Genomic DNA, 13,443 nt, shown 5'->3' on the forward strand with positions numbered 1-13,443 from the left:
TTTTCATAGTCTTCCTCTACATTGATATAATAATATGATTTCTCTTTTTGTCATTATGCAGCAAGCACTTCTTGCCTGAGTTAGATCCAGACGTACGTAATGGTGGAAGAGTTCAGCTTGTGGTAAGAAATGTGTTTAAAGTTCAGAAAAAGTGTGTGGACAACAGTACTCAATAGATGGCACTTTAAGATGTGTCAATAAGTAGTATAAATTATGAAAATACCACAACTGCATCTTTTGGGGATAATCTTAAAATATTAAATATTAAAATAGTACCATGTTTTCTTGGCTTATAATATGACTTTAAAATATGATGTCATCTTAAAATAGTTTATCTGGTAGATTTTAAAATAACAAGATGCTACTATATTTTAAAAGATACTCTGGGCAAGAAATTATAAAACAATATTATTGTCTAGACTATTTTAAAAGGAGGATACTTGAGGGAAACAGCGAAGCACACTCATGACTCAAAATATCAAACCAGGTAAAAATTAAAAAGTAGTTGTGTGTACAACTTTTGTAAGTAATAAAGTGTAAATGGTTGGAGTGTTAGGAGCAACCAAGTTCTAACATGGTGACCAGAGTGTATACTCTAGACAATATAACTCATGTGCATTTCAAAAGTCAGCTGAAATATATGCTATCAGAAGGAAGCCTATGTTAACAGAAGAGTGGCCAGTATGGAGTCTGGAGAAACAGAGTCCCCAAACAAGAAATGTTAGTGTTTCCAGAAATTTCCAGAAAAGAGGGTACCCTGACCAATGACAGAAGTGTGTGACCTCCTTGGCATGTGAAAATGAAGGGCATCAAATAATCCTAACTTTATGTCACCTTCCATTTATATCAACCAATGAATATTCCTTGCTCAAACTCTACATTCACCAAGAAAACTGATTATAAGTTAACTTACCATGTAGAATTTTGTATAAAAAAATAATGTATTCTCTAATGGGAAATAATATTATCATATCCAGAGCAGTTATATTCATTATTGTTATGGATTACTCATTCAAGGAGTTTTCCTGAAAGAGGAGAAAAATTAGGACAATGTTAAAATTAATGTGCTTATGGAAATATTTATAGAAGAATGCACATATTTGAAATAATCACTAAACAGATATTTTCTTGCATTTTAATAGAGATCCCTCTGGCAGAGTCACATGAAGATTACCCTAGGAAAAGTGGTACCTCAGGCTATTAACACCCTACATATTATTGACTAACACTCTCACACAGATTTTTGAGTAGCCACTTTGGAGCAAAAATCAGAAATATAAAGTGCCAAGAAATGCCACAATAAAGGAAGGGATATTACATTTGATTATTATACTTCTAAAATGAATGAAAACAGATTGGGTAGATTAATAATCACAATGGTTCTATGAGATTAACCCTTTGACATTAATCTCCTTCCTCCATATCCCATTATATCACACTACCCACGAATGTATGACAAATACATAGCAATGATAAATACTTTTTAAAAAAAATATATTGAAGAACAGCTGAATACCAAACAAGGTAAGTGGTAGTAGTAGAACAGACTTTTTTTTTTTTTTTTTTTTGAGTCAAGACAGAGGAATGGATCAAGGATTTACACTAAAAGGATACTGGGCTAATTGAAGGCCAGGTTGGGTGGAAATCTTGCAGAGTGTTGGGGAATTAAAACACCCTACTTGTAGGAAACTTGTGCAGATAATTGTACAACTGGGACCAGGCCATAACTAAGGAAAATCTTGAAATGTTAAAAAGCCGCAACAGCTGCTACCATAAGATCCTCAAAGACATAAAAATACCACCCATAATAAAAGGGCAGAAAATAATCGAACAAAAAATGATCAAATTTTAATTAGAGGGAGATGGATATACAAATAAGGCCATTATAAATTCTGAAAATAAAAAATAATATCTTTGAAATGAACCCTGGATTAGACAGCATAAAAAATTTGTGAAAGTTTATCTACAAAGGAACGATAGATTGACAGTTGACATCATATCAGAACAAGGCATACCAAAAGACGGTGGAGTTATTTCTTAATATAGGGATAAATATAAATATCATCTAGAATATTTTGTCACTGAGCTTCAAAAGTGAGGACAGAATTAGACATAATCAAACATTCAAATGATAGGTTTTGAGGAAGCTAATAAATAATATCTCTGTCTTCCAAACAAGATTAAAGTTATTGTATGACAAACAAGAATGAGAAAAATGCAAACAAGATATTATTTTACTTACTTCCAAATATATATCAGAAGTCATGTCATAGATCTAGACAATTGCATTGCTTATTAAACTTATCCTCCCAAAATGCTAGCATTTTCCTGCAGAAGACACTCATAGTTTAATTTCTCCAGAAAATATACTCAGATTCTGATATTTGAATGTAGGATGTTTACTGGGGAAGGCTCTCAGGAACAACTCCTTTGAAGGAAGAAAAAAAACAGGATTATGCCAGTCTAGCTTCGATGCACGATACTGGATGCTTGGGGCTAGTGCACTGGGACGACCCAGAGGGATGGTATGGGGAGGGAGGAGGGAGGAGGGTTCAGGATGGGGAACACATGTATACCTGTGGCAGATTCATTTTGATATTTGGCAAAACTAATACAATTATGTAAAGTTTAAAAATAAAATAAAATTTAAAAAAAAACAGAAGGAGGTGTACTGCGGTAGAGTTAAATCACAAATGTTAACATTAACATGTGCAAGGCCCTTACAATTATAACCTATCAAACATTGCTTATAAAAAACCAAAGACATATACCATATGCATGAATTGTTGTTGTTTTTTAGTCAATAAGTTGTGTCCAGCTCTTTGTGATCCCATGGACTGTAGTCCACCAGGCTTCTCTGTCCATGGAATTCTGCAGGCAAGATACTGGAGCAGGTTGCCACTTCCTACTCCAGGGCATCTTCCCAACCCAGAGACTGAACCCGCATAGCCTGCGTTGACGGGCAGATTCTTTACCACTGAGCCACAGAGAAGTCCCTATGAAGAAGGGTACAGCCATTGTAAAAAAAAAATAAAATAGTGTCAATTTCTCATAAAGTTAAATATATACTTATTTGACTCAGCAGTTTTGCTCCTGAGCACTTTTTCTAGAGAGATGAACTTATGTTCAATCAAAAACTTATACATAAATGTTCATAGTAGTTTTATTTGTGATAGCTGAAAATATTGGAAATGATCCAAATCTCATTCAAATGGTGATACATACGTACAACAGATACACAAAAAGGAACAAAAAGCAACAAACAAGAATAAACTCATGGTATACACAAAGACGTTCATGGATCTCAAGAGCGTTTTGCTAAGTGAAAGAAGACAATTTCAAAATGTTCTTTACTGTATGATTTCATTTACATAACATTCTCAAAACTACATACTTATAGTGATGGGGAATATATTAGTGGTTGCCGGTTATTAGATTAGGGGGAAGGTATTAATTTATTAATTAATTAAATTAATTAATTTAAAGGGAAAACAAAGAGCTTGTTTGGAGAAATGGAATAATTGTCTATTCTGATTGTGGTGGTAGTTATGCGAATTTATACATGTGATAAAATGTCATAGAAGCGTAAACAAACCAAAAAAAAAAAAAATAGTGCGTGTGAAAACTGGTGAATAAGGTCTATGGTTTAGTAATAGTATGGCACCAATGTCAATTTCCTGTTTTTATTAATTGAACTTGAATTATCAAGATATCATTTGGACAAGCTGTGTGGAGGATATAAAAGTAACTCTTAGTACCAATTTTTGCAGCTTCTATGGGAGTTGTAAATCAAAAAGAAAATTTTTGAAAATGATTGAACTTCATATTTAAGTTCTGTGCATTTTATTACTTGTAAATTATAGTTCTATAAAACATTTACAGTGCCTTCCATGCCCACATATGTTACATAACAAGGCCTCTGTCTTATTATATAAGAGAAGGGGTTTGCACAATGATGACAATGTATTATGAATGGAGGGGTATGCATACCTCAGCTTTCTGCAATCAAAGAGAAAAATATTTTTAAAACACTGGTATTATGTCTAGAAATAGTACAAACAATGATGTGGTATGTTCATAGCATCTACAGTAATTTAGCAATAATTTGCATATTATTCAAACAGTTAAATGAACTAGATCTGTATTTCACAGGTGTAATGTACAGTGAAAGAAGCAAAATGCAAAAATAAGTTAGGTTAATTTTGAAATAATATTCTAAAAACTTTTGAATATGTTTATTCAAAACATATGTAGAAAAACTGAAAAGCTTACAAGTGAATTTCACTTTATAATATTTTATTTCTTTTTTAAAAATAACTGCATAATAAGTAAATAGGTATTTATTTTGTGTGCTGTTTGTCTTCTAAAAATACAAACTTTTAAAATAAATATTTAATAAAATCTTGTTTGTGAAAAATCAGAAGAAAGAACTGACTGTTCTTTATTAAATGGAAGAGATTCTCTATTTTAAATTAAGTAGCTCGGTTTGGAGGTGAAACAGGATCCACTTGCTTAGAAGTCATGTTCCAGAATCCATACCACTCATTTCATTGTGAAAATATGGGAAAAAAGAATATTACAGACTTTGTAGATGAGGCTACAGACATGATCTAATCAGAAGACAAAGACCAACGAGAGTTTTGCAGAATCACTATTTAAATATTTGCTATTGTATTGCACATAAGAAAATTCTGATCTGATACAAACTGTTTATCATGTTATAACTGTGAAGAATGTTTAATATTACAATGTTTTGGGATTAAACATACAGTTTTGTAGAACAAGTATTAAAAGCAAGGTCAATTTTATTCTATTTTGCATGTATAGTATATCCATTTTGCATGACATAGAAGAAAAGATATATTTTCTTTATGATTTCTCTACTCCTTAACAGTAAGAGGAAGGATGATGTTCAATTTGAAACCAGTGTTTTCACAGGTAGAATTTGAATATAAATACATATGTGGCTGAGTTAAATATGCTGCTAGACATGTAACTAGCCTCTATGAAATTTCTAGGTTTGCATTTAAGCTGCGAGGTGGCACCATTGTGAAAGTGTGTGTTATTGTTAAATTTCACTTCTAAATTTGATTCTGTTATAATCTGGCTTAGTTAATAACCGATACTGTTTGCTGTTTTGGAATAAACAATCTTTTGGATGTTAATGGCTTAGATGATAACAAGATTTTTGGAAGACATGTTCACAAATACTTTCTTGACATGTAGGTATCATCTTGTCTGGAGGAGGGTGAGATTTCTGCTTTTTAAATAGGTGCAGTGAAATTATGTCATTAAATTGAAGCAAATAAAACCTGATTTTAAAATCCTGAGGCTTATAGTTAATGCCTCTTTAGTCAGCAGGAGGGTCTCTTATGTGGTTAGCATGTCTTTCCTTATTTTGTAACTGATGTCACCAAAATCTTGGTATTGCTTTGATCAGTCAGTTAGTTCAGTTCAGTCGCTCAGTCGTGTCCAACTCTTTGTGACCCCATGAATCACAGCACGCCAGGCCACTCTGTCCATCACCAACTCCCGGAGTTCACTCAAACTCACATCCATCGAGTCGGTGATGCCATCCAGCCATCTCATCCTCTGTTGTCCCCTTCTCCTCCTGCCCCCAATCCCTCCTAGCATCAGAGTCTTTTCCAATGAGTCAACTCTTTGCATGAAGTGGCCAAAGTACTGGAGTTTCAGCTTTAGCATCATTCCTTCCAAAGAACACCCAGGACCGATCTCCTTTAGAATGGACTGGTTGAATCTCCTTGCAGTCCAAGGGACTCTCGAGTCTTCTCCAACACCACAGTTCAAGAGCATCAATTCTTCAACGCTCAGCTTTCTTCACAGTCCAACCCTCACATCCATACATGACCACTGGAAAAACCATAGCCTTGACTAGACGGACCTTTGTTGGCAAAGTAATGTCTCTGCTTTTGAATATGCTATCTAGGTTGGTCATAACTTTCCTTCCAAGGAGTAAGCATCTTTTAATTTCATGGCTGCAATCACCATCTGCAGTGATTTTGGAGCCCCCCAAAATAAAGTCTGACACTGTTTCCACTGTTTCTCCATCTATTTCCCATGAAGTGATGGGACCAGATGCCATGATCTTAGTTTTCTGAATGTTGAGCTTTAAGCCAGCTTTTTCACTCCCCCTTATTCCTGATTGGTTTTTGTGATGTCTCAGTATTGATGGAGCTATAGTAATGGGACCATTAAATACATAAGCTTGTGCACTAATGAAATAAAATCCAGAAAGAATGTATAACATTTTTCATCCCTAAACATCACAAGTGTAAATTGTGAGCCAGTCATCGTTTCACTTGAAACAGTTCTCTACGGAGGTTTTTTTGATGAAACAATGGTATCACTTACCCAGGTACATTTTAAAAAGTGACTAATGCCCTAGAAGGGCTTCTCCTCTGAGTTCACCAATACCAAACTTGCTGATTTAACAATGAGAGAAGGTGGGAGGGGGTATGCAGACATCTGAATTTGAAGGAAGATGATCTTTGGGTTCTGGTTTCATGAGTTTTTGTAGCACGTCATATAGGGATAGCTATGTAACCACAGTGATGTTTTATGGTTTTATTTTACTCTAAATTTTTCTCACATCAAATATTAAGGACAATGCTTTCTCACAGGATTTCAAGCATCCTGTGGTTTGGATGAAGTTCCAACTACTTTGAGGCTGCTTTACTTTCTATCATGGCATTTTTCTCCCATTTAGGGGCCAAATCCCGATAAATCCTTACTTAATGATATTAGACATTATGTAAAACAATATTTATAGCCAAGAGGTGATTCTTTCAACTCTTCAGTTCAATCCAAAATAGTAATGAAAGCTCAGAGAGTAATTTTAGATGAAATAAATTATCTAATACATATGTCCTTAAAATATCTTGAAATTTCTATATGTCTACCCTTATTCCCAAATTAGACTTAACATATAGTATTTTACATTAATAATGACTGTAGTGAGAAAGTAGAGATCTTTCATGGCTTTGTAGTATAAAAATATGGGATGAAAGGCATTTCAGGGAATTTTATAAGTGGTAAAACATGAATATTGCAGAAAATAATCCGATGTGACATTTATAACATTCAATTAAGAATTAAATAATATCCTTGGTAAATAAGTGATGTTAAGCTATTTAAAGTTTCATCAGTTGCCTTTAAGATTGATTTTCATCAAAATTACTGTACTGAAATGTTTTCTTTTGTTGTACAGACTCAAATAGCAAACCTCAATTTTAAAATCGGCTCTTATTTGCAAAAAATGCTTTGACATAGTGCATTTGTTCTGCCTGGGCAGCAATAAAGGATTGTGGTATCATTTTGAAGAAGGTTGTTTGACAGAGCCTGTTTGTTTATTTGGGGTAATGTGAGCTGCATTCAGAAAATGCCATATTTTGTTTCATGATTGTATACATTCTCTCCCATTGCTCCCAGGCAAGACTTGTAAGCAGAGAAGACACGGATTTAGACCTTTTTTCCATGACCAGTGGAAGTGCTTTGTCTGTGAAGACAGAAAAAAAAACTCTGGCACACAGACACTCAGCGGGATCTTCAAGTAAGTTGTGGTTTCCTTCAGAATTAATTTCAAAATCACAAATGAATTGATGGAAACTAATGCCAGCAAGCATTCTTTTACAGATAAGTGTTAGGATGCCAGCAACCAGAACTGCCCAAAACTATCCATTTGAATTTTTTCCTTCTTTGAATGTCTTCTTTTGATACAAACGGAATTAAATTATTTCTTAAATTAACAGCATCAGTTTTTATTTTAATTCTATTCTGTGACTCAGTGATTTACTCCTCTACCCCTCCATGGATCATATTGAATTCTTTGATCATTTAGTTCTAAAAGAGTTTGTTTAGGTTAATTGTAAAATGTTGGATTTATATATCAAAGTAATGTGTTTTGGCCTTTTGTCATTATTTAATATATATTGTAAGTCAAGTTTGTTTTCAAGGAATTTTTTTTTTTTAATAGCAGACCTCTAAACATTATAGTGTCAAAATCATGCTCTTAAAAACTATTTCCACTGAATAGATGACAGTTTGTATTTACTAGTGATGACTTTTTATATTTGAAAACTTGTCACACGTTTATTAATTTGGTACTATAACTATATATATATATATATATATATATATATATCATGGTTTCAACAAGAATTACAAAGCAATTCTTAACTCTGAAAAGAATGTAAACATTTAAAACTATCTGTATCTCAAGGTATTTGAGAGTAAGAAAGCCTAACTTTTTCAAACTCTTCATTTAACTTACACTGTAAAGATATCAAAACGTTTTCTAGAGTGTTATGGTATATTAATACAAAAGATGGTTTATTTAATATAATATTTTGTTAATATTGCCAACATATAGTAAACCTCAGAAATCCACATATTAATTTACACTTCATTTTAAGTAATAGTTACTCTATAAAAAGATTTATTACTCATTGATTGTATGATTATATACACACAAAGTCAATATTTATTTGAATATGAACAATTCAACAATCCAGATAGTGCTCTTCAGATAAATGAAAATGTCAAAATGATTCTCTGACTTTTCCTCCAGATGCTTGGCATTGTTAGATTCCAGTCATTTAAATCCATTTATATGTAAATTTATTTTAATGAATTTTAATTTCATTTTAAAATAATTTTAATGTATCTAACGTACAAATATTTCCCAGAATCTGGTCATGAAAGGTTGCTCTGGTCAATATGGTTAAGAAATATTTTAGGTTAATTCACCTATGTAAAATTATTCTTTTAATACAAATTTTCTACAGCAACAAAATGTGGTAATATCAGAAGTTATATATATATTTTATATATATTATATATATGTATAAAACATTTCAGAAAGAATCAACCTATGCCACACATCATAGTGAATAATGCCATACCCATTTTAAGCATTGCATATTACAAACTCATATGATGTTGTTTTGAAGTAGTGTGGGTAAAAATAAACAAACCTAATAAAATTTTTACACAAATTGCCTTTTCACTTTACAGAATATCAAAGCTTCTGTTTGAAATGTACTATCTGAATGTTAAAACATAAATAACTCAGTCAGCAACTATACTGAAATGCACAAGCTTCATCTTTCACTTACATAAAACTGAGTTATAGATTTTAGAGTATATAAGATCTTTATAGAGAGTTCATTTCTTAACACTTTCTCTAAGAAACTGTAATAAGGCCATTCACACTGTAGTTTCCATTAGTTGTCAATAAATGACATTATTGCAAACACTACTAATGACTAACTGTCCATTAGGTGACAATTTAAGACAAGCCACTTTAGGAAATATTTTTTCTTAAAGAGCAGAATGAATATGAATAAATACTATTTGCCAAATTCTTTGTCAAACTATTGTCATACTAGTTTACTGTAACATACATGTAATATAATGGTGAAGGATATGAGCTCTGACACCACTTTGCCTAGATTTGTATCATAACTTAATTTTCTCATCCTTAAAATAGGAAAGATACATACCTTGCAGAATTGTTTTAGGATCGAATATAGTGCATTCACTTCCAGTAGTCATGTATGGATGTGAGAGTTGGACTATAAAGAAAGCTGAGTGCCAAAGAATTGATGCTTTTGAAATTTGGTGTTAGAGAAGACTCTTGAGAGTCCCTTGGATTGCAAGGAGATCTAACCAGTCCATTCTAAAGGAGATCAGTCCTGGGTGTTCTTTGGAAGGCATGATGCTAAAGCTGAAACTCCAGTACTTTGGCCACCTCATGCGAAGAGTTGACTCATTGGAAAAGACTCTGATGCTCGGAGAGATTGGGGGCAGGAGGAGAAGAGGACTACAAAGGATGAGATGGCTGGATGGCATCACCAACTCGATGGACGTGAGTTTGAGTGAACTCCGGGAGTTGGTGATGGACAGGGAGGCCTGTCGAAAAGAGTTGGACACGACTGAGCCACTGAACTGAACTGAACTGATAGCACATTCAGAATGGTATCTGTCTCAAAATAAGTGCTTAGTAAATGTTCTTTGTAGTTGTTGTAAAAAAGAAAAATCAGTTGAGGTAAGATATTGAAGTCTGTAGTATCTGGTCACATGGCTAACTAGCTCAGCTTAAAAGAAATGTCCTCTTAATAGTTCTTTAACTGAAAAAAAAAAAAAATGGCATAGCTTATTATATAGAGAAATCTTTTAACTGTCAGAGTCTTTGTGTCCTAGGCCCCCATGGCCCTGGGCCAACCACTTAAAGTCTCAGTATTTTGAAAGCTCTTTTCCTCCAGCTTTCTCTCAAAATCTTGTCACCTTATTAAAGCTAAAATATTTCTTTCAGCTTCGCAAGCCAAATCTAGAGAGTAGTTTATGGGTTACAGCTATAAAACTTTTTCAGCCTTTGAACTTTTCTAGTTATTTCTCTTTCAATGTTACTATATTATTTGGAACACATATTCTTTAAAAATAGATACATTCAGGTTTAAAATCCCTACTCAACTATCACGGATAAGTTATGTGACCTTGGGTAAATTATTTAATCTCTAAGAATGAGTTTACTCTCTGTAAAATGGAAGTATAATGTCTATCTCATGGAATTTTAGTGAGGAATAAATCAGTAAAAATATACGTAAAGTATGGTGATGCATTGCCTAGTAGTAAGTAAAAAAAGTATTGTTCTTGTTGTTTATATTGTTTGTTATTGTATGTGTTGTTACTGTTGTATTATTTTTAAACAATTTCAAAGTAGAGTTGTCTTCTTTTTCTGTGTATCAAATAATAGCAGGACCATGCCATCCATATAAAGTAACAATGTATTTTCTTAGAGAATTTCCTAAGGTTTCTGTTTTTATCCTTTTAGGTCTTACTAAGAAGGCAATGGCACCCCACTCCAGTGTTCTTGCCTGGGGAATCCCAGGGACGGGGGAGCCTGGTGGGCTGCCGTCTGTGGGGGTCGCACAGAGTCAGACACGACTGAAATGACTTAGCAGCAGCAGCAGCAGCCCTCTTACACAAGGCCAAGGAAATCTACTACCAAATTTTCTAATCTATATTATGATTTGAAAATAGATGAAGTAGGTCACATTCATATTTTAAAATGTGCCATTGTGAAATGACTAGGCAAAAAAATTCCTGATTTAAACAATATTTATTTTAAAATATTTGATATCCTTAAGTGATTTTGGTTTTCTCAATTCATTTCCCTCTTAATACTTAAAGGATGCATTACAATAACAATAACACTATTGCTCTAGCAATTTAGAGTTTAGCCAATTTCTTTTAATTGTCTTTTCTGACTTATATGATTATTTTTCTTTGATAGATAATATAAATGAGACTTAAAGTATTTATTTGAACGTTCGCACAAAAAAACTTAGCAAAGGAAAGCAACAACTTGAATCCATCTTTTCTCATTCCAAACTCAGTGCTATACTGTCTTCTGTTCCTTGGGCTAAAACATGTAGCTTAGTAAGAATATAGTTCCTCTTATCCATTCATTCTTTCTGGAGACATTTATTGATGAAATATTGCTCACTATACACCTAGTTTTGGTTTCCAGTTGCCTTCTTCATATTATCTCTGTGTTTTCCCAGACATAGTCCATTTTCAAAGTTAGCCAGAGACTGAAAATCCAAAATTCCTCTGTAATAGTGTATGAGTTCAGTTCAGTCGCTCAGTCGCGTCCAACTGTTTGCGACCCCATGAACCGCAGCACGCCAGACCTCCCTGTCCACCAACTCCCAGAGTCCACCCAAACCCATGTCCGTTGTGTCAGTGATGCCATCCAACCATCTCATCCTCTGTCATCCCCTTCTCCTCCTGCCCTCAATCTTTCCCAGCATCAGGGTCTTTTCCAATGAGTCAGCTCTTCACATCAGGTGGCCAAGTATTGGAGTTTCAGCTTCAACATCAGTCCTTCCAATGAACACTCAGGACTGATCTCCTTTAGGATGAACTGGTTGGATCTCCTTGTAGTCCAAGGGACTTTCAAGAGTCTTCTCCAACACCACAGTTCAAAAGCATCAATTCTTTGGCGCTCAGCTTTCTTTATAGTCCAACTCTCACATCCATACATGACCACTGGAAAAAACATAGCTTTTACCAGACGAACCTTTGTTGGCAAAGTAATGTCTCTGCTTTTTAATATGCTGTCTAGGTTGGTCTTAACTTTCCTTCCAAGGAGTAAGCGTCTTTTATTTAATTTCATAGTTACAGTCACCATCTGCAGTGATTTTGAAGCCCAGAGAAATAAAGTCTCTCACTGTTTCCACTGTTTCCCCATCCATTTGCCATGAAGTGATGGGACCAGATGCCATGATCTCAGTTTTCTGAATGTTGAGCTTTAAGCCAACGTTTTCACTCTCCTTTTTCACTTTCATCTAGAGGCTCTTTAGTTCTTCTTCACTTTCTGCCATAACAGTGTATGAAAGTGAAAAGTGAAAGTGAAGTCGCTCAGTCGTGTCCGACTCTTTGCGACCCCGTGGACTGTAGCCTACCAGGCTCCTCTGTCCATGAGATTCTCCAGGCAAGAATACTGGAGTGGGTTGCCAGTTTCCTCCTCCAGGGGATCTTCCGCATTGGAGGCAGACAAACGCTTTAAACTCTGAGCCACCAGGGAAGCCAACCCCAAATTGGCTTCTTCTCTGAATATGTCCTAACTGTCATGAAATGTAAGCCCTTATAATATGGTACTGAATTTACTGCATGTGGAAAAAACTATTTTTCAAAAGTAAAGTTGCTAATGCTGTTGAAATGAAGAAGGCTTCTTGGAGGCAGTATACTTGATCTATAACTAGACTGACAATTGGGATTTAAGTAAGGGGGGAAAAGTGGAAATAAACCCATCTAAACAAGGGCAAAAGGTAAAATATGAATATATATTTGTAAAACACTGAGAAACCTGTCTGGACCAGAGGTTCCACATACTGAAGCGATGTAAAATAAAGTTGCATTAAAAATGAAGCCTAGTTTCAAAATAACTTTGAAAATATAATGGAGTAGTTGGGCTTTTCTACGCAGCTGCTGCTGCTGCTAAGTCGCTTCAGTCGTGTCTGACTCTGTCTGACCCCATAGACGGCAGCCCACCAGGCTCCCCCATCCCTGGGATTCCCCAGGCAAGAACACTGGAGTGGGTTGCCATTTCATTCTCCAATGCATAAAAGTGAAAAGTGAAAGTGAAGTCACTCAATCGTGTCCGACTCTTAGCGACCCCATGGACTGAAGCCTACCAGGCTCCTCCATCCATGGGATTTTCCAGGCAAGAGTTCTGGAGTGGGATGCCATTGCCTTCTCCTTTCTACTTCAAATGAGAAACTAACAAATATTTCTGAAAATACCTTATTGTTTTAGAAAGCCTAAAGTCAGTTGAAGAAAGACATTCTGAGTCAGTCCTAACATTTTACAATGCCTCCAGTATATTGACAAAATAATTTTAAAGCTCTAATCAAAACA

General features: G+C 34.6%; 1 protein-coding gene across 5 annotated transcripts in view; it reads left to right on the forward strand.

Moving 5' to 3' along the window:
* Positions 1–13,443, forward strand: part of LRRIQ1 (leucine rich repeats and IQ motif containing 1) — a 223,193-nt gene that overhangs the window by 195,222 nt on the left and 14,528 nt on the right. For 2 of the 5 annotated variants that reach the window (XM_061415659.1, XM_061415661.1), the window contains 2 exons: positions 62–122; positions 7,450–7,570. In XM_061415659.1, the coding sequence (XP_061271643.1) occupies positions 62–122; positions 7,450–7,570 (182 nt within the window). Of the gene's footprint in view, positions 1–61; positions 123–7,449; positions 7,767–10,852; positions 10,994–13,443 lie in introns of those variants that run through there. The other 3 variants (XM_061415662.1, XM_061415664.1, XM_061415660.1) reach the window with 2 other exon arrangements.

The sequence above is a fragment of the Bos javanicus genome, chromosome 5 (genome assembly GCF_032452875.1).
Source record: "Bos javanicus breed banteng chromosome 5, ARS-OSU_banteng_1.0, whole genome shotgun sequence".
NCBI classification, from domain to species: Eukaryota; Metazoa; Chordata; class Mammalia; order Artiodactyla; family Bovidae; genus Bos; species Bos javanicus.